Genomic DNA, 23,029 nt, shown 5'->3' on the forward strand with positions numbered 1-23,029 from the left:
TGTCCACATTTTCACAATTGATACTAAACTGATTAAAAGTCAGTCATTGGACTTTTGTTTTTTTTGATGACTTAGTCAAATTGTGTCTGATGTGTTTGATTGCAGACGGGCGATCTCTGAAAACTAATTCTCACACTGGATGTGCCTGTATTTAGGACACTTTGCTCCCTGAGGCTTACAACTTGTGTGCATAATTCTGAGGGTTATAACAAGCAGTTGCTATTTATAAAATAAGGTTACCACTTTCAGAAACAGACGTATTGGTGCTGGCGAGTCATTGGACATGTTAGTTCTGCACTGACTGTGGCTTGCTTCAGCGTCACACGGCGGACACGCTCAACTTCCAGAAACAGAAAAGAGCATTTATTTACGTGTGCAGATGTGTAGCAGGGAGACTGCAGCTTAGTGAGTAGAAAAGCTCTACTTTTGAGGTTTGTTTGATGTGCAGATGATTCTAGTGAGTGCATGCTTTGCATGAGCCTCATTTACACAATCAGTTTACATTCCTGCAGCTCGTTTATCAAATTACATCAGCCTCCTGCAGCGAGTAAGCAATACTAGCGTGGATGAAACAATTTAACTTTCCATATCATTAGGGAGATAAATGTTCACCCCAGTGGAAGTTCAGCTGGAGGAATCTAATAAAGGTATTTCAGCGTAAAGTCATTTCTCATCATACTGCAGCATCATGATGTGTCTTAAGTCATAAAGTGCTATAAGACATGAAAAGAAACAGCTGAACAGCAAACAATGAAAATTCACATTTGATGTAAAAGGGAAGCTTTTTAGACGGCTTCTAATAGTCTCACCTAGTGGAACATGTGGGAACGGGAGGTAAAGCAGCCCAAAAATGTAATAACTGTTTGATTTTAGGGTCATGCTAGTGGCGTAATATCTCTGTTGCATGTGTACTTTCAAAAACCAAACTGAACTGAAATCCATCCGTCTGTCGGTCCGTCTGTCCGTCTCATCCCAGCTACTCTTCAAAAATGGGAAAGACTTGATGTTCAAAATCTGATTTATCTACAGTCAGTTCAATGAATAAATAAATATACGCAAATGTAACTGTAACAAAAGAGGCTGGAAGCAGAATGGTAAGGGAAGTCAAAGAAATCTCCATTTTTGGAGTATTTCAGTTCCATGACCCCACTGCAAAAAAAAAAGATTCATTAGAGTTTTATCTTTGCTATTGGTGCCAATATTTTTGAGGTTCATATGAAATGTTGTAGTCAGTTATTATAATATGTAATATTATAATGAATTAGTTAAATACCTTTTTTTTTGTTGATCACTAAAAACTATTCAGTTCTAAATAATTTCATTGTTATTTGCATTTCTTTTATTTCAAATTAAATACATGTGCTAATTACTACAAGGCGGGTCATATTGTTCCATTTAAGACAATTCCGTAACAGTTTTCGGAGCCCAACATAAAATCTTTTGATAAAGAGGTTTAGCTGCAGCACTACCGCCTGCGCTTTGATGTGTTCTCGTCCCACAATGCACCACGTACGGGTCTGCATTGCAGGCAGGTCCATTTAATTCCCAGACTCTTACATTATGGAGGATCCTGGTATTTAGGTGCATGTAGTGTGGTTTGAGACGGCTCACCTGAATTCAGAGGAACTTTCCTGGATTGAAAAATCTTTACTGTGTGGATTTATTTATTTTTATAAAAAATGACCCTTTTTATGTGCACTGTGCAGAAACCGACTTTAGCCTCTCTCCTCTTTTTATACTGTAGTATTGGTTGTACTAGTAGAGAACCTCAGCAGTGATTCGTACAAAACCATTTTGGACATTAAAATATGTCTTGTGTATTAACATATTTTTATTTCCTGCTAATTTACAAAGCCACACTTACTAAAATTGAAATCATATCCCAAACCCCTTCTTATCTTAGCTGTTGCAATGGCCACCAAAATAAATAAATATGCTGGCCTCTCCCCTGGTGCCCTGGCAGTGTTATAAGCCTATGCTTTATGAATATGAATATAATTTTAATAGAGTAGAAGAAAACTATCAGAAGCAAACAGTAGCCCTCTGTGCATTAAATATTTTTTTTCTGACACAAGAAAACAATACAGCAATCACAAGAAAAGGAGCTTCGTGATTACAAGAGAATAGGGAAAAGTGATTCTGAGCCTGCAAGGCAATTATGGATTATGAGAGCTAAATCTGTTACACTCAATATGATATGAGTTATGTAGATCATGAGTGGTACTTAAATGCATCATCATGGTTTGTTTGAATTTGTAGCCACATGTGGAGAGCTGCAGCAAGTAAACAACTGCAACCACACAGCGATACGACGTAGCTAAACTGAATGGAAGATTTTTACACCATAACTTTATTTTGAGCTCAAAGGAAAATATATAGATATTTTTGTTTAAATCTTTAATAATGTTTCAGATATCCTGTTATTGTGTCCTCATGTGCAGAGGCAGAATTGTACTCGAGTAGGAGTAGCACTACTTCAGTTGTTACTCAAATAAAAGCAAAACGTTGCCATAAAATGGAAACACTCAAGTAAGGGAACAAAAGTATCTGGTGAAATGGCTACTCAAGTATTGAGTAATTGATCATGACATCTGATTTAATATTTAAAGGGGCAGTGTTATGCTTTTTCGTCTTTTTTTTTAGCTTCACATCATGCTATAATTGTATTCCCTCGTCAGAAACATACCTGGAGTGTCGCTGTGATTATTTCACGCATGTGTGACAAATCCTTTAATATCCCATGGCAACCATTCAGCGGACCAAGCGCCGCCTTAGAGGACAAAACTCCTCCTCGAAGCTGCAGTTTCCAGGCTTCTGCCTCACAGAATATCTGAGTACCACTGAATATCATTATTACAAAAATAACTAATTACGAAAATTAAACACTTTTACACGTCCTTCGTCCCAACGTAATTGCGCCACTACTACGTCTTGCAACGACCCCCATTACTATTTTATTAAGAAATAAATAAGCATTCTAGAATTGCCCATGCAAATAGCCTAACCTGAAGCTCCTCCTTCTTTGTACCCATTCATTTATTTATTTTTTTTAATCACTCTATGCTTCTATTCATATCTTAATATATAACATCTGTTATATGGTTAGACAGGCTGTGATTAAACGGGAATAAATCAGCCCATTTGGCCCCGCAGTTACAGTTTCTACTCTGAAACACCTGCAGGGGACAGCGGAGGATTATGCTGTGCAGAACTACACTGCACCCACACGCACAACAGGGAAGGAAGGATGGATGGATGGATGGATGGATGGATGGATGGATGGATGGATGGGAATATATATACCCAGACGCACACACACATCAGTCAGTGGTATATCGTTGCTCCCTTTTGACTTTAATGCCTGTGCGTGCCGCTCAGCCTCTGCACCACACACACACCCACGCCCACCCCCCCACACACACACGCCAATTCTGCAGTGACGCGGGGAGGAAGGCTGCACTTATTATAATTCAACGTCAGAACAAGTTTGATAAACGCGCCCCCCCCCTACCCCCCCCCCCCGCCCACTCTTCCTCTCCCTCCTTCATCCTCCTCCTCTTTCTCGCTCTGGCCCATTTCAGTGGTCTCCATCCACACAGTGAGGAGATCCGGTGGCCCGTCTCCTGCGCTCCACTCCACCACCACCATCTTTGAGATAAAACACTGGCTTGAGGTTCTTGGAGCAGAAGCAGCAGCAGCAGCAGCGGCAGCGGCAGTCGTAGTGGGCTGGCGCTGCAGTTGCGCTGGTACACATTCAACGTGGGCGCACACACGGTGAGAGAGAGAGAGAGAGAGAGGGAGAGAGAGAGAGAGAGATCCGCCGCCGCATCTTGTGGATTTCTTTGCGCTCCAGCCCGTGTTCATGATTCTCCCTGCTTCTCCTCGCCCACAAACACGCCAGGAGTTGATTTCACTTCTAGGGGAAAAATGTGGAGTCGCAGAGTTGCGGCGGTCCTGGTTTTACTTCATCTCATCGGGGACTCGCTGGCAGGGTTTCCAAACCAAATCAACATCGGTAAGTTCAACTCGGGTGTTTTTAAAGCTTCACATTTGTCCATCGAGGACGAGTTTTTGGCTTCTGGTATTCACCCACTTAGACGACTTAGTCCACTTCTTTGTACCCAAGCGATCTTAGATTTAAAAAATAAAAATAAAAAATAGGGCAAATCCAGATACTGCACATCGCCAGTTTAACAAACAGCAGATCATTATATAAAAAAAATTAATAATAATAACTAGGTTGAAATCTTAAGAGGTCCTAAAATTGTCAGAGCACAATAAATAATTATTTTATTGTATAAATATTTTTAGATGTGATGTTTAAAATAAAATGTTAGTTAATGGAATAAATGAAAACTGTTTAATTTGTCACTTTTGCACCATTAAAAAATAGTTTTGAAAAAGAATGAATTAAAATTAGTGTGGAAAGAATTGATCAAAATTTGTATTTTAATATTGAATTATTTCCTGTTACCTGTACTGAAGTCCATCATTAAACAATATTAATATTGCTTAATATTTAATATTAAACATTAAGTTTAATATTAAATATTAAACAATATTAAAAATCCATGTCACAATTACTCATTCTACAAATAATGTAGAATGTAGAGTCACCATGGCTCTTCAAATAAACCCGGATGTCTGATTGGTTAATCTGCACCAGAAGTCAACTGCAGACCAATCAGCTACTCTATGCCAGTGTTAGGCCCTGCCCACTCATTCTGATGGGTAATGAACTCTTTAAAGTACATGTAGATACATATGTATGATTTTATAGACATTTAAATTAAACTATGAATGTTCTGCCTTTTTTGTGGTCTAAATAAGTGTTCATTAGATGAATTTTATAAGTTATTTCTTCCAACAAAAGTGTGTGTGTTGCTGTAGGATATTATATTTCTACCCTTAGAATCAGTAGCAGAGAATATTTTACCTTAAGTTACATCCTGACATTAAAATATAAGCTATTTCCAATTGTCTGAGGAATCCTAACCTTGTGTAACCAGCTAAGCACGCACTAGCAAATTAAATTGGTTGATTATTGTCATATTTTTGAAAACATTATTCAACAAACACATTTGCTTATTAAAACAAACTCTGTTGGTCTTCAGGTAAATTAATAATGGTTCTGGTGGATACAAATCTCAAGCATAATGCATTTTTAAGGGGACAATGGAGCCAGCAGTATAATCATAACAACTTTTACACATGCTACTAACAACTGGCAAATAGGCAGAGACCAATTCCAATGCTTTTAAACCTTTAACCCTTAAACGTTGAGGATGGTGAGCAACAAATTTGATTAAAGCCACCTGATGGACTCGAGGATCCTTCATGAGGATCTTAACATGGTCCAGGTGAATGCTGTGATTTTGAAGCCACGCCCCTTTAGCTCCACAATCTCAGCCGTGTGCGCTGAAAGCACACAGGCCCATCATTTTGTGATGCCAAAGGATTCAATTTGACAGAAGAGGTTTATGGTCACATATTTATTGAGAAGCTTTGGTCTGAAATGTTTTCAAAACATTTAGCTAATAAAAAAGAAGAAGCTGTTGTTAGCTCTTTCTAAAATCTGACAGGCACTTTTTGTGTGTGACATTTCCTGCAGGTGGACTGTTCATGCGCTCCACAGTGCAGGAGCACAGCGCCTTTAGGTTTGCTGTCCAGCTCTACAACACCAACCAGAATGTGACAGAAAAACCTTTTCACCTCAATTATAATGTTGACAACTTGGAGTCCTCGAACAGTTTCTCTGTCACACATGCCTGTAAGTAATTGTCTTGTTGGTTTGTTGTTTTTGTTTTATTTTCTTCTCTCAGTTGTGCTGTTTATGTCCTGCCCTCGATGGATGCAAAATTACTGCAATTATTGAAGTGAAACACAAAACAGCACAAAGGTTATGCTAAGCCTGTCTGTGTTGTATTCAAAACAATTGCACAGGGGTTTATAAAGACATTTGTGGTTATAAAAAAAAAGAAAAGAAGAAAGGACTAAAACTATTGCCAAAGCGTCTGGCGTGATTCCTTCGCTTCTCGCTTATGGCATCCAGAATCCTCCATCTGGATCATGAAACCTGATGGTCTCTAACTGGCCAACCAGGCCTTCTTTTTGGAAACAAAGCGAATGGATAATTAAGACAATAAGCAGCTCTTAGATTGTTGTACCACAAACTAAAAAGGAGTAATAAAAAGCATTTTAGTTTATGTTGAACAGGGGAAATTAATTATTCTAGTGGGTAACGAAGGTCCACATCATAAACAAGCGGAATATTTGAACAATGCTCTCAACATATTCAAATTGTGCTAAAGTGCACATTAAATAAATGAGGCTGGTTATAAATGTTTAAAAAATTGCTTTTGATGTCTTAAGTTAAAAAAAAGCATAGACTTAAAGAATTAACATCCGTTTTTTTTTCTTATTTACCCTGCTAACTTCGATAGTTTAAGTTGGAAATTATGCTTTGGTGTAAGTTAGTTGTGTCACTTAAAGGTTTAGATCTCCACTTTGTTCCTCGTTGCTGTCACGTTTTATGGGTGGCTGTTCATGTTGGCATCAACGTCCGAAGTCATACAGTGCCTTGCAAAAGAATTCATAGCTTTTGAACCTTTTCATATTCACTGACATTACATTAGAGCCACAAAATGTACCGTATTTTACTGAAATTTCATACAACAAACCAACATAGAGCTGCAATTTTTTAAAGGTATCTGCCGTCCAGATTTGTTCACCTAGAGACAGTAAGTTATGCCCTTTTGTTTGTGCAAAATAGATCAGATTCATTTGAATTCCAGATTTGAACTCTGACCTCAGATTGTCAGGTTTAGACTTTGACTAGGCCTGACTGTGCGTTCAAAGTTGTTGTCATGCTGGAAGCAAGTCTATTTTGCTTTCTCCATCTTCCCATGAATCCAGCTTCCCTGTCCCTGCTAAAGAAAAGCGTCCCCACAGCATGATGTAGCCACCGCCATGTTTATTTGCGGGTATGGTGTATTCAGGGCTAAAGTAATGGTGTTAGATTATGAGGTTCAAATTCTGTCTTGTCTAATCAGAGCACCTTCTTCCACCTTGTGACAACCCGCTGACAGGACTTTCCACAGCTTCCTTCCAACAACAAATTTCTTCTTGCCTCTCTTCTATGAATGCCAGATTTGATGATGATGAAATCTTTATTTCGAACATATAAAAACACTAATGTTAACAGAGGAGAAAAATAATACAAGAATAAACATAGGAATAACGCCAAAACATAAAACTAAAACTTTCTTATTCAGTTTGAAAAGGAGTAGGAAGAAGCCAGTGCTCATTAAATCCTACCCCTAACTGACTCATCCACTCTATACATTGTGCATCTCAGTCTGGAATGCAGAGTCTAAATACTTCCCACGTTTTAAATATTTCTACGTATAATTTGGTCTCCATGTCACAATTACTCATTCTACAAATAATGTGGCATGTTCTTCCAATCCTAGCTTTGGAGCTCTACAGATCCTTCAGAGTTAAAGTGGATTTTATTTTGGGGTTAAATGTAAAGAGGGATTTTGAATACATATGCGTGCAGGAGTAACAAAGGGATTTGAAAACCACGTGTCATTTTCCTTCTAGCTTGCTTGATTTTGATTCCTATTGATCTGTCCCATTAAATCCCTAAAATATATTTTTGTAAGGCAACCTTGAGGATCACATAAGGTTCCCTCAGCAACCTAGCCTGTAGGTGTCTATGTCTACATCTCCGAATATAAATAGCTCATTGTGCCATCCTTGTCCTGGTGAAATCTGCGTGGCAGTCTCCGCAAACATGATGAATTTGATACGAAGGAGCGAGGAGCGTGACGCTGCCTGATAGCTGCACGACGTGCCCCCCTGCCCTGCCGTGCAGGGTGTTGAGTCCTGTCTGGAGAATTAATCTGTTATCTCTCTTCCCACCAACAGCACTTAACACTTTACGCTCGAAGATCAGCCGCAGCACTCTGAACTCTGTCAGCTCTCTCAGAGATGACTGCGAAAGCTAATGAAGTGAGAACAAGCCTGCTAAAAGAAAGGGAAATTTGAACGCAGTGGCGCCTCCCACATTCAGGCCCCCACCCCCTCCATCGGCTGTCCTGTAGGTGGACTGCTGTCGTATTGTCGGTAAGCGGTGGCGGTGCTCGCAAACTGCATTTAGTGGAGTCTGGCATGCAGCAGCAGCAGCAGCCGGAGGGGAGCAATCGCTGCCACAGGCAGGTTGACACACTTTCACAGTCTCACGCCACGAAGCCGCCCGTGTTCCACTGCAACCTTGCTCCGTTGGCAGCTGAGTAATTACACCGAAGCAGCTGTTGGGTCAGTGCTCAGCTCAAGGGCACTTCAGCAGGCGGTGCTGAGGAAGACACGCACGTTACCTGCTGGGATCGTCCTGATCTGGTGGGGAACATGACGTTTTTTCCCCCCGAATTAACACAGACTAAATCCAAACTCCATTGTGTTTGGAAGGAGCTTATGGATTCCCTTTTTAAGGGAAATCCTTATAAAGGATAATCAGAAGGATTAATTTCAGTGTGATAAGCTGACGCAAGCTGAGGATAATACTCACTAGTTGACAAAGAACATTGAGTGGCTCATTATGCAGACCAGCCAGGTTCAGCCGGTGACTCCAAAAAGCACCAAGCTACACGGTTACATATATAGCAGGCGGAATTGCATAATGTCCTGCTTTTCTTGGCAGGTGTTGATGTTTCCGATGGATGTTGTGATGAGGATGTGACACATATCTATTTTGGCAAGAACTGAAGGAAAGTCCGAGCTGTGCTTTTTCCCACAACTCGCATCATCGATTGAGAAAAAATATTAGCATGTGTTATGATGACTGAGATGTTTTAAAGGATGTTCAGTATTTATTTCTTCTTCTTGGAGACGTGACAGAGAGGGGCAATAATGAAAGGGTCAGAGTAATTAGTGGTAAGTCAAAGCTTGTCTTTTGTGATTGTTTTATGGATTTGGGTTGGAGTAAAAAAACAGGACAATGCCGCTCCTCACCCTCTTTCCCCCCAGCTCAATCGGTATGTAATGGCTGTTACAAATCCCTGATGGCAAATGACTCTGTTGTTGCTGGCAGAGAGGATCAATAAGGTGGACGGCCGTCGTCCGTCCGGCGGTGGCGTGTTTGTGTTTATGCTTGACTCTGGCTTGTTCCCTAGTACGGAAAAATCAATTCACGGCAAACTTTTTTCTTTTCTTTTAACCCCCTTAACTTCTCTCTTGAGCTGCATTTTGAGCTGTGATGCTTTGACTGCACATGTAAAAGTGACCATAAAACTATGAGGTCAATAGTGCACCGCAGCAAACAGTTCCCAGTTGTGATTGAATGAATTCTGACAAAGAGAAGTTTGCTGTGCTGTATTATCTCTCGACCACCTATTTGTGACTGGAGAGAGGCTGCAGAACGTATTGACGTGACACGTTGCTGCAGGCTGGGACTGATTGCATGCATAAAAGTGGCAATGGGAAGGTCATATCCATTAAGACTAAGGTTAGGAGTGGAAAATACAAGAGAAGAGAGAGCTGGACATTAGGTACTGGGTGGCATGGCATTCGTATGATAACCATGGATAAAGATAACTTGGTTTCAATGTAGTGATGAATGAAAACATAATATGATCTGATTTGTTTTATTCCCTGAATTTTCTAAAATAACACAAGACTTGACTTTTTCCAATACAATAAAGTTAGTTATCATATTTACAGTGTCATAAAAAAATATTTGCTGCAATTAAGATTTCTTCTGGTCAAACAAACTTTAATTAGCTGGTTAATTGGATAGCCTATCTGCTCAGGTAGACCGTAGAATCAGCTACTAGACAGGCATGCTGCTTGTAGCTTAACCAACTCTTGTATTTATCAGTGTGACCTTCAAAAGATACGTGACACTCCTTTAGTTTGTTCTTGAACAGAACATTTTCCAAATAAACAATAATCAGCCAGCTTACCTGCAGCGCACAGCCAGTAATTCTGTACAAATGGTTAATTTCTTTAAAAAGATTGGTATAAATTGAAAACAGTAAACAGTATTTGAGGATCCTAAAGTGTTTGAGTTTACTTATTTTCTTTTCAATTTTGTGATATTCTTGTACATGTTCATTCTTTTGGTATTTTATTGATTTTATTTTTTGAAAATAACACTGGCTCCCCTTGTTTAGTTAAGTTAAGAGTTTTTCTGTCAATTAGTCATCTTCCCTCTGCCCCTCCAGTTGTGCTCTCCACACAGCTGTTTCTTACACCCACTTGTTCCTGAGTCAGGTGAGCATCAAGTGTTCAAGCTCTCTGCTGTTGCCTATCAGATTTCTGAACTCCAGAGTTCTTCGCTTTTTTATTTTATCTTTGGACTCCTTTCCTTCCTCTGTTCCTCATCACTTCCTTTATGATTCTGCCTACTTCCTGTCTGCATTAGGGTCCTGTAAGTACACAAAAGATGACCCCATGCTTACTAAAAAAACATGAATTTCTCATTTGTATTGCTGTGTATGTGCTATGTCATTGTATAGTACAATAAAAGACATTTGTAGATTTCTAAACTACATTTCAAAGCTATTTTGTTTTAGGAAGGAAAGCCAAAATATTCACAGTGTTTCTTGCAAGAGTGTTTGTTCTAAGCTATTAATCCTCCCCCTGCTGTGACTCAACCAGTGTGCTGCCGTTCAGACAGAGGCTAATGTTAGAGCACTTCAGTGTGTAGGCAACGGACAGTCCCACTAATGCAGCACAGACCAGTTCATGCAGCCAGATTTCCTCCTCTTCATCCTCCTTCTGCTCTTTTTCTTCTACATTGTTAACACTGTGCTCAATACTTTGATTCATTAGCAGCCGTCCGCTGATTAGGAGATTTTTAGTCTTTGCAGAACTCGCATTCACATTAGCCTGTGAAAGATGTGCACACAACTTTGATGGCGTAAGCTAATGGGGTATTTACTTGATTAAAACTCTCCCCTCATATTTTGAAGTGTTATGTGTTATTTGCATCATAGAAGTTAGAAGCAATTGGTAGGATAATCACAGCAGATACTATTTTTAAATAATCCCCATCGTAGATTTTAGGCCTAATAATTTAGTAACTCGGAGAAAAGTACATACATTAATGTATCTAAAAAAATATTATATCAGCAATTGTTATGTTGAATATTAGTAAGAGAAACATTGCTGCTACGAATTGTAGAAACATATGTTAGCTCAGTTTTAATGTGAAGATCTGGCAGAAAGATACTTCATACATTTCCCTAATTTCCACAGATTCATCAGACTTTTAGATAATGATTATTTATGTTGAGCCAGGCTTGCTTGTTTTTACCAAAATTAGATGAACAAATATTCAAGTTTGCATTGCTCCTATGAAAGTCAAGAGTCCTAATAATTTTACTAACATTTTTGACAGTTTTTTTATTTTATTTATGAAGCTGTGACACTACTGGATATGAAAAGATAAATGAATCATCTGTTCTTGTTTTCTATTTTAGATTAGAGTTTTGGAGCTTGTGAGAATATTGTAATATCTCATGGGCAAACATCGATTGACAATGCTTTACATAATTTTCTGTGGCAGTAAGTGAAGCAAAACAAGCACGCTCGAGCGTAACCAAACAACATAAAACAACCCTGAATTCATCATAACCCTGGGAACTCATGTGAACCGACAGTCATGAATGATGCATGAACATCAGAGACGAGGAGGTTGTCAAACTGTTTGGCATGAAGGAGAGCAGTCCTTGTGATAGCTTCCATCCTAATCCCCAGCTAGACCGCAGTGATAATAGCGCAGGCACACAGAAAATATTTACTCACCTTGCTTTTCCGCATAGTACTGAGGTCAGTAGGAAAGAAAACATTTGGATTTGGGATGCAATGGTCGTATTTGGTGGTGATCATATTTTGAGATGAAGAGTAAAAAATCATGTAGCAGCTACTAGCTTACCTGTCAAGATTGTTATAACAGTGATTAGCACTGCTAGCATGACAAAGGAAGCAGCCTCATAGGCTATGTTTACACTGCAGCCTGAAGTGACCCAATTCCAATTTTTATTATTATTTCTTTTATTTTTTGCCATGGTTGTTTACACTTCCAAATATATTTATGCGACCTGTATGTGTTCTTCGGTGTGAACTGCAAACGACCTGAAAGTCTCCCGCATGCACAGTAGAGGGCGCAATAGCTTCAGGGTTCTCAGTGTTCTGCCAACCGCCATAAAGAAGAGGAAGTGCTCAGTGTTTGCGGAAGTAAACGTGGATGTTAACGGTGGAGCGTAGCTTACAATTTTGAAGTTGTTGTCCGACCGGAGCAGCATATTAACAACTTAATCCCCATTATCGTCCGCCGTGGTTGCTGTTTTTCTTCCCGCTTGGGCGTATCAGGACGCAGAATAGTGACGTTTGTCGAGTATCAGTGACGTTCAATCCGATGAATGCGACCTGGACGTTAAGGTCACATTTGAATCGAATACGTATCGGCCTGGGTTGCATTCGACAAAAAATCCGACTTGTATTGTTCAGACTGCCATGAAAAGGTCAGATACAGGTCGCATTACAGCAAAAAAAAAAAAAAATCGGAGTTGCGTGGCTTCCGGCTGTAGTGTGAAGGATAGTAGAGTCACTTTGGATTATGGAGATGTTTTATATATGAATGCTTCGACCAAATGTCTTCAATCATTAAATACTGTGTATCATTGCGCTTTAAGATTTATAACCGGTAGTAGACGTCTGACACGTCATTGTGATTTGTACGCAAAAGCTGAATGGCCTCCTTTAAGTGTACGGAGAAACAATCATTTAATGATCCTGATGTATAAATCTTTACTCGGTCTAACCCCAGCATATTTATCCACTCTCCTACATAGAACTGTCAGTTTTCGTTCTCTTCGCTCCAATAACATTATTCTTCTGCATGTCCCACGCTTTCGAACTGAAAAAGGGAAGCAGGCATTCAGTGTGTTGGCCCCCACAGCGTGGAATCAGTTGCAGTCTGAACTTAAGATGTCGGAAATGATTTCACTGGACTTATTTCGAGCAGTTCTTAAAGATAGGCAACAAGATTCTATGAAACAGTGTCATTGTTTTTAAATTGTTTTTATTGTTTTATACTTGTGCATATGTATTAATTGTTTTTATCTTGTAACCAGGTTGCTATGTATTGCAAATTTTTTGCTCAGGTCCCTCTTGAAAATGAGATCTAGATCTCAACGGGGTTTACCTGATTAAATAAAGGAATACATATAGAGTCTTACCTGAGGTTTCCAGTAGGATGCCAACTCATTCACGTTTCGGTGGTGTGGTGGGGGTAAACTAACGTAAGAGGAGGGGGCGCGCCATAATACGGATGTTTACAGTAGAATACTAAGACGGGAGCACGGCGGGAAAGGAGGGTATACAGCGGCAGTTTTCCCGCCCAAGACGGGAGACTTGACAAGTATGTGCCAACGTTTTCCTTTTCAAACATTGCTTCGTAATAGACAAACGTTGAAGGCTGTACAATTTTTACTCAAAACACTTAAAAACGAACCATTTCGCTTTACAGAAATTACGATGAAAATTTGTGAGAAATAGATGTAAGGTTTCCAGCAGTAGATTATGTTGCATTCTGGATGTAAGAGTGTTGTGGAATTATACATTATTTGGACCCTTGTGAATGTAAGAATTCACAAGGGCTTTGTGGGCTTGTGATGTCTCACTTCTTTCAAGGGTATGAGGCTTTGAATGGTGAGTTGGACATTATTTTGCATTTCAGAATAGTTTGACAAAAGCGTCTACAGTTCAGATTGTATCCTTCATTGGCATACATGATTGAAATAATAGCTTTTCAATAAAAGCTATGATTTTTTTTTTTAATCTTAGCTATCATATATTCATGTAGCATGCCCTGCCCGCAGGACATAAGAACGCTAATGGATAAAACTGAGCGACTGCATTGATCCTTCCTGTTATCTGCTGAAAGTCTTGCTCTCTCTCTGATTCAGCTCAACATACTGTGGAAAATGTTTTCCTTTTCAATAGCTCCTATATTTCCTCTGATTTCATTTTATAGATACTTAAAACAGCAAATTCAACACGCCTCTTTGAGTGTTGAATTTGTTAAGCAAGCTTAACATTTCCCAGTGCATCTCTAATTTGCATACGTCTTTTATTTAGGGATACACTTTTCCACAAATGTCTTCTTCTGATAATAACCTAGAAATATTCAAGTTTTAGCTGCTGCAGCCTGTGGGTTGTCAGCTCGGTGAACTGCGAGGAATTGAAAAGCAGTCGTTCTTAGATTTGTTGTGGCGTTTCGAAATAGAAAATACACGCACACAACATCATTTTGCAAGCAGTGTATTCACCGACATGAATAGAGTGTTTGACCCTTAGTTTAATAAGAACTTTTAACGTCCACCGCTGCAGGGTGAGACATGATTCATGCACCATCGTGCTCATAAATACATTTCTTTCTTTGAAAAGGGAAGTAAATGTCCTCAACTTCAGCAGCAGCGTTTAAATAACAGCCGAGTGAGGCTGCAGCTATCAGTTAAATCCCAACTTATCCAAGCAAGCTCACAGCCTGTTTATCTCAACTCCGAATCTCATTTCTAGTTTTCCTCCAACCCAGTCACTAAACTCTGAGCAAAGATAAGGCTGTGAAATGGCAGAATAGTCTTGAATAGCTTCGGGGGCAAACCTCTGGAGATGTGCAGTTAGTCTTTCATCCCGTGTATCTAAATGTGCTTACATGTCAGCGCTGTAACAGAGCGACGGTGATCGCTACTGACAAGCTACAGTGATGTTGCAGCAGTTCGTTTGCTGGCTTACACAATGTCCTCGACCGCTGAAATCTCTGTTTTTCATTCAGCTCTGCCTCGGATTATTCAAGGACAACAAGCCGTGAGCCACGCGGAGTAGTGTCAAAGAGAGGAATCCAAAGATGATATCTGTGCAGTGAATAATTTAGGGAGTTTCTTAAAGAGCTGCTTTTGTGAATTTGTAGAAGTTAGTTTTGAAGATTAGACCGATTTTTTTTTTTTTTTTTCCCCTCTGTCAGGTTGATTATCTGCATTTGATTCAGATAATTCATTTCCTGCTGGGGCATTGTCGTGAAAGTGGTTGAAGTATTGGTGTAAGTGCTGATAAATTGCGCAACGGGAAGTAGAATATTTCAAGAGGCTGAGTTGAAATTAAAACCTTTTTAATAAAGAGTTGCAAGGCTGCAGAAGACTCAGTTGATTAAAACTCCTTCCTTAGACGAAATATTAACAATCCATAACATTTTAATTAAAAACAGGATTTCAGTGCATCACATAACGCTATCTCATGTGTTAAAGCAAAATTATTCATCTTTCACAAACTTTCAGTGTTTATTTTTTTGCCGTCTTAAGTGTTTTTTTTCCCTCCCTATCTCCTCTTGAGTCATTCTTCGGATGATGTTCTCGCAGTTTATGTAAAGAATGTGTAGGTGGAAGGTTTGCGTTGCTTCTTCATGCAGTGAAACGTTCAAGTCTATTCGTCTTCCTAGCGCCCCGGTGGCCGCAGGGCAAGTCTACGACATTATGCATCAACTGCTGTAGATTTCCCGCCCGTCATGTTGCTTTAGCATGTGGACCGCATCTAGTGGTATTCTTCACTTTAGAGTTTATCCAGCAACTGTCGCCACTCTCTTTAAGTGCATAATGAGCACATATATATATATATATATATATATATATATATATATATATATATATATATAAATATATATACATGGAGTCACACACTGAGGGAAAACATGTAGTTTCACAAGAGGGAACTCCAGCCAGCATGTAACAGCACCGCCTGAGGAGGAACACCTACTCAGCGTTCACTTTATATGCGCCCTATTCTTTCAATGTGGTTGGTCATCTGAGACAAATTGTGCAACATTGCAGAGCGTGATGTGTTTAAGCATATAAAACCGCTTAAATGTTATTACAAAAAGATATCATTTTAGCCATGTGCCTTTTGCCTTTAGCGTCACTGAGTCACATTTCGACTATACTGCAGACCATGTGATTTAACACTCTTAACTGAACCAGCGGGTCATTATAATGAATTGAAATGGTTTTGGACGGTGTGAGATACATTGACAGGCAGTTTATTCACTGAAAAAGGGGGGAACGACTTCTGGTCATCATCGTTGTTGTTTAGTGTCTTCTGCTAACCCTCACTGAGGTCTTATTTTGTGTAAATATAATACACTAATTAAAATGCCTCAACTGCAGATAAAAAGGTGAGTAACACTGTAAACATCTAGAAGTAAGTTCTTCTGATGAGGTGAATTCAGCCTTTTCACCTGCAGTGGATCTGGCTGAAGACGAACCAATCTATAGTCAATATTACCTGTAAGTTTTTACTTAGCTGGTTGGGATCGGTGGCCGACGGGTTAGAAATAGAAATAAACTCTTCCTATTCGTTAACCATGAGCACACCAACCTACAAATGAGATTTGTATTTAAATCTGCATTTCAGCCCTAAAATGTTTGCCAAAGACAATTTAATTGCCAGTATTTTATTTTGCAGATATAATACTGTGCAAACTCCTTGATTAACTGTCCTAATTTGAAGTAATTTCAATATTCACCTACAATGTAATTATACATATTTTTTATATTAAGGTTCACCCTGTCTTTAACAATCAACTACTTATATAGCAAATGGAAATAAAAATTGTTTTAAAGATATTACTAAGCTAATCTGACACTGTTATCTATTGTAAAGGCAAAGAGGCCCAAAACCACCACAGACCAAAAAAATAATAATAAAAAAAACGAAACAAACAAACAAACACAAAGGCATTTCTCATTTTCCATTAAAAAGTTTTGATGATTTGTGAAATATTTGACAGAATCTTGAGACAAAATTTGAATTATTTGGAAGATTTTTATCCAAGCTAATGGAAAACAAAGACAGCATTTAATTCTCATTAAACTCTGTAATGTTGGTGTTATAGTCTGGAAGTGTTTTGCTTCTTCTAGAGCAGGACAGCGTAACCCTAACTAGTAAGTTGATTTGGGGGAGGCATTTATTTTTTCGCACAGAATAAGAGAACAATTCTGCTAGGGGGAAGATACGTTTTCACGGTTCTGTATTTCATACATAACAGCCCAAAGACCAGCTAGTTTCCTATCCTTCCTTACAAGGTGTAACAATACCTTCCCACCAAGCATCAATACACACAAAGAGCTGTTATCACAAAAAATACTGCAGTGTTCAAGGCAGCGTTTCATCTTCTAAATCTTGTGGCACCTATTGGCGATTCTGTCCTAGAAAATTTCACCTCCTCGTCTTTCTTGGGTCTTTCCTTTTACCCAGCTCCCTAATGCCGCTTTCTTTTCGCAGACCTCGTTCTTGCATCTAGCTCGCAGGCCAGCACAGCAGCTCCAACGCTGCTTCTGTTCAGAAATGCAGCTTCCAGAGTTCAGTTGTTGCATCCCTCCATCAGCTGGTGTGGTGAAAAGCTCAGACATCCACGCAGCAGAGTTCAAAGTTGTGTTTAAAACGGGGGTGCTGCTAAGGATGCTGTACCTGCCAGTCACGCCTAACAAGGTGGCGAGAGCTGAAGCTAAACAGAAGGTGAGGGAGAAAGGAGAGAGCTGGAGGAAAAGAGAAAAAAGACCCAACAATGACAGGCAGATGTGGGTGTTTGCACAGCGATGAATAAGACGGGAGTTGAAGAAAAAAAAGTAAGCGGTAACATTTTCCATCTGGATATTAGTCATGCATAGAAACGTCCAATGTTAATAATCTGAACTGAAACGCACAGAGCAGAAAAATACCACAGCATCCCCTCTGCGATAAAGTAAATGATGCGTGTCTTCATTTAAGGCTGGGATCAGAGGAATTTACTCTTGGCGGCTGATGTTTATGAGCCGAAATGCGTTATTTTATTAGTCCTTCAGGAGAGTGGGCTTCCTAGCTTCACGAGAAACTAAAATGTTCACAGGATTGATTAATGCTAGATGAGCTGTCCGTGTTGTGGTTGTCAGCATTGTTCTAATAATCTGAAGTAAAGAGAAACCTGTGAATTTATTATTTAGCACGGATTGATCCGCCACGGTGGCTTCAGTGGCCATCTCAGGACAGCACAGAGACAGGCAAGGCAAACAAGCTAAGGGCAATTTAGAGTGAGAAATTAGCCAAACAATCTTATCTGGGGACTGTAGAAAAAAAGAGAGAAACCACTGGGAGAACTTGGAACCTTTATGCAGAAAGACGTCAGGCCAGGATTCAAACCGGAGACCTTCTTGTGTTGCATGACATGAGCTCTAACCTCTCCACTAGGTCTGTCACGATAAGAAATTTTGCAGTATGATTAATTGTTCTAGAAGTTCTTGCAATAAATGATAATAATGTTGTTTTGGGACCATTTTTAAGTACTATAATGGTAATTTCATAATAATTCAAGAACACATTCTCAAAGATCAATAAACTTTAAATTCTAATGAACATTTAGCACTGGAACTGGAAGACATTTTAAATATCCAAACTAAATGAACAAAACAACAAATAAATTGAATTATGAAGTGTCTGCATACAAAATATGACTAGATGAGAACAAAGCACTAGACAGAAAACTTTTATCAGACAGTTTTTAGTTGAAAGAGAAAAAAATAAATCATTCCAATCGAAATTATTGAGTTTGTTTTAATTTTTCATGCGATTAATTGGTTTATTGATTATTGTGACAGGCTTACTCTCCACCACCATGATTATCCAATTCCTGATAAACAAAAACAACAAGGAACAAGCTCTCGAACTAAAGCTGAATTCAACATATTTGCATAGAAATTGTTCCTGATTATGAAAGTGGAGTAATGACGATTTTGACCGCTCAAAAAGGTTTGCTGGTTGCACTCCTGTTGTTTTCTATTTATAAAAGAGAAACGTTGGCTTTTTCAGACAAACATTAACATGTGATATGAACACGATGGTGGCAATTAAAGAAAGAAAGGGTGCAAAGAGAATTTTTTTGAAAATGCAAAAATCACATCAAGTAGTAACAATAGGTGGCCAAACTGCTAATTTCTCTCCAATTTTTAAACATGGTAGCGCATAGTTGTGAAGTTCAAGGAAAATATTCAACACATTTTACAAAGAAAATTTACTCTAATACCAAAATAAATGTGTGACTTCATTCAGGAGTCGCCTAAAGTTCACCTCTGTGTGATTTAACATCAAATACAACTCTTCCCTGAAGGTCTCAGAGATTTTCAGGAGAACGTTTTAGATCATGAAGACCAAGGAACACAAGATAAAGTTGAGAGGAACTTCACGTGTTAGGTTATCAGATAACTTCCCAGTCTTTGAACAGCTGCCAAAGCTCTGTCCAATCCATCACGTGAAAGAGTGAGGCACAACTGCAAACCTTTCATGGCATTTACAGTCATGCAATCCACAAATCTCAGCTTTACAGAAGAATGACAAGAAGAAAGCTCTAGTTTAATTGAGTCGATCATAAGTCATGTTTGCAGGGCCCACAACAAATACGTGGACAAAGATACTCTAATCAGATTAATCCAAAAATGTAATTACCATGTGTGGCGGCACACCATCCCATGATGAGATATGATCTTATGAAGCGTGGTTGTTCTTCCTCAGCAGAAACAAGACGAGTTGATCAGATTTAATAGGATGATGATTGGTGCTCAATGCAGGGAAATCCTTGAAGAAAATCAGAGTGGAGCTTCATCCTCCAGCAGGACAATTACCCAAAGCTTTCAACCAGTTACAATACGATGGTTTTGATCCAAGCGTGACCATGTATTGAAACCACCCAGGTAGGGATCAGTTTTAAATCTATTTGGCGTGAGGTTTTATGGATGATTCCACGTGCTGTCAACACAATCTGACCGAGCTTGGAGTGTTTTTACAGAGTGGGGTGAAATTTCATCCTCTACATGTCCAAAGTTGATGGAGCCATACTCCAAAAGACCATAAGCTACAACTGCCGCAAACGGTGGTTGGACAAAGTATTTCCTCAGGGAGGTTTGATACAAATACACTTATCAGCTCAAAATCCTTTTAAAGAAGATTATCTAAACATTCCCATCTCAGTTTTCCGACCAGGAAACTGTTAAGTGCACATCAAAAGACCTATGAAAGCACAGTTATTGTCACAGTACACATGATAAATGTCTTTAATAAGCACAGGCAAGCTTTAAAGCACATGCAGGCAGAGTGAACTCACCTCCGCAAACTTTTATTGGCACTGATTGGACAATGAATGTAGACAATACACTTCTTAATGAGCACATTACAGCATATTACCTCATTTAGCAATTTAATGTTACGGACAGACTTCAGGGTTGTGTTAAGATTTATGGACATAACAGCAGGTTCTATCATTCACTACATTTCCCAGGGGTCTATTTTTACTGTCTTTGTTCCCATCGATCATGTGTAAATAAAACAAAATAGCTAATGTCTCTTAAGGCAATCAGTATCTGATGTTTTTATGGCTGCAATTTTTTTTCCAGAGACCCGCAGATGGCCACAGATAGGCCTTGTTATAAATCTTTTATAGCACAGAGATGCTCAGCGCTGGAATATTTGCATGCTCATGTTTCAGGGAATTTGTCCATTAAAAGATGTGACCAGAGCACTGACTTCCCTATTATTTCTAGCTGATTACCCAAGCAGCAGTATTTGCAGGAAGGAGAAGTGAAGGGCAGTGGGCAGCAGAGCATGGCCACAGGGAGCAGACATCCCACATGGCAAACATTTATTCAGATACTCGCTACTTTATCCACATGATTAACACTCATCACGACCTCACGTTAAATATTTTCAACTCCCATGCAAACTACTGCAACTTTTACATGAAAACTTTTACTTAAAGGGCTGCGTTCTTCCTTTGTGACCTGAATATGCCCCTGTGTTTTTTTTTTTTTTTGTCTCCGTGTCACCAGTCTGCTCCCAGTTCTCCCGGGGAGTCTACGCCATCTTCGGCTTCTACGACCGCAAGTCCATGAACACGCTGACCTCCTTCTGCGGCGCCCTGCACACTTCCTTCATCACGCCCAGCTTCCCCATCGACGCCGACGTGCAGTTTGTCATCCAGATGAGGCCCAGTTTGAGGGGCGCCATTCTCAGCCTGCTGGACCATTACAAGTGGGAGAGGTTCGTCTATCTTTACGACACCGACAGAGGTGAGCGGGCCCCTTCTGGGAAAACAACAACACCGATGCACTCCGCAAAGCGAGCGAGCTAAAGATCAGGAGCGCAGATGTGCCGCGACAGAGAAACATCCGGACGGGGGAGAAAGGAGAAAAATCTGTTTCAGACCAAAAGCCAGCTCAAGCAGATGTTTTATTACACACTGTATATGATAATATGTAAATCCCTCATTTCAGTCCTCATTCAAAGCAGTCAGATGCATTTTATTCTCTGACAGTAATGATCCTAAATTGCGTCTGTATGTGGGTGAATCCGGCTCTGTGAGGCATTCAATACTTCCTTGCTTCTGGTAAATGAGTCATTCACAGGTGCTGCTGTAGTTTGACTACAGACGTCTGAGTCTATAATTCCAAAAAAAAAAAAAACCCCTGGCAGATTATAACTTCGCTCTAATTGGATTAGGTAAAGAAAGTGTGCAAAAACCTCCAACTTTTCTATGTGGTTTAGGGCCTCTGACTTTCTTCGTGTGGGCCCCATCTATGCAGCGGTGAGGGCCGTAAGGGTCGTCATTTGTAGGCGTTAAGAAACAGCAGAGCAGTCTGTTTTCTAACATACTGCAAGCAAGATACATACCAGCTGTAGATGAACACAAACAGCTCTGATCTGTGGATTGTGAACGCCCCAGGATATCAGTATCAGTTCCTTTTTCATTATTAATTTACTTGGATTTATTTAGATAGCAGATATAGAGCATAAAATGATGTACCAGTTAAGGAGAAAGCAGCATTTTCTCCTTAATTTGCTCAGACTAATAATCAATAGTTCAAATTATTTAAAAAATAATGCTGGTGTGACATCTTTCATACAAACAAAGATGCACTGGATGTTCTGGGATAACATTCCCTGATACAGTTTTAACAACAATGCCTTAATATTTTTGCAGATGTTTTTTTTTGTGAAATAATATTAGTATTCGCTCCACGCAATTAAATAAATAAGCTGGAAACCCCTAATTTTTTTATGGAGAAATGCAAAAAGTAACAGTATTCTCTCTCATAATCTTAAACTCAGATTAACGTTTGGATCACATGGTTTGATGCTTTGTACCCTCAAGGCAAAAACTTCTTTCTTCCAGGGTTTCTGAAAAAAAAAATGGTGTCACTGCAGTAGGGGTTGTTCAGACACCTGTGAAGAAAAGTAAAAATGGTCACTGCTGTTGGAGAAAGAGATTTGTTCCAGCTTGAGCAAAATTCTCTCTTTTAGTGGAATATGCCTTAAGTTTTGGTTCAAAACCAATTTTATACAAATAATTTTGCATTAGAGCTGCATAGCACATCAAAGATAGTACTGGGACTGTAAAAGAGTGATTGCGTGCAGCGTTTGGTTTGCTGAAAAGGTTTAGGTGCCCTGCATTCAAACTCTGCTTGCCAAAAATACATTTAGCCAGTTGGATGGAGTTTAATTTTTCTTTATGCCCACATCCAATATAGATCTCAGTGATCAAGATGCTCTGCAAGAGAGCAAATTATAGGGAGATGGGGAAATTCAATCAATAACAGCAACACAATATTCAATAATCAAATTTTCACATTATAGATTCAACTCATGCAGGCCTAGTTCGAATGTGGGATAGTCAAAGAATGCAAGCCTCATAAAAAAATAAAATTTGGTATTGGCTAACAAAAACCAATTGTTGGCCAATAAATTAGAAACCAAACGTCTCTAACTTAATACACGCTTCTTTTACAACGAGTCGTCTAATATCATTACAGGTCAATCACAACTTAAAGGTACAGCTACCATCTTCTTTATTACTCCGGACAGCAATCAGCAAACTTCAGGAATTGGTTCAATGTTTCATATCTCTTTTCTTTGGCTATCTCCACTGACTTTGGTTAACTTTTCTGAT

The 23,029-nt window shown here is 39.3% G+C and overlaps 1 protein-coding gene across 2 annotated transcripts in view; it reads left to right on the top strand.

The window, feature by feature from the left end:
- The first annotated feature begins 3,565 nt into the window (after window positions 1-3,565).
- Window positions 3,566-23,029, top strand: part of gria3 (glutamate ionotropic receptor AMPA type subunit 3) — a 93,125-nt gene continuing 73,661 nt past the window's right edge. The window contains exons 1-4 of one of the 2 annotated variants that reach the window (XM_005806625.2): window positions 3,569-3,774; window positions 3,902-4,015; window positions 5,612-5,770; window positions 20,913-21,152. In XM_005806625.2, the coding sequence (XP_005806682.1) occupies window positions 3,928-4,015; window positions 5,612-5,770; window positions 20,913-21,152 (487 nt within the window). In that variant the 5' untranslated portion in view covers window positions 3,569-3,774; window positions 3,902-3,927. Of the gene's footprint in view, window positions 4,016-5,611; window positions 5,771-20,912; window positions 21,153-23,029 lie in introns of both variants that reach the window. The other variant, XM_005806626.2, reaches the window with a different exon arrangement.

This window comes from Xiphophorus maculatus, chromosome 11 (assembly GCF_002775205.1).
Source record: "Xiphophorus maculatus strain JP 163 A chromosome 11, X_maculatus-5.0-male, whole genome shotgun sequence".
NCBI lineage: Eukaryota > Metazoa > Chordata > Actinopteri > Cyprinodontiformes > Poeciliidae > Xiphophorus > Xiphophorus maculatus.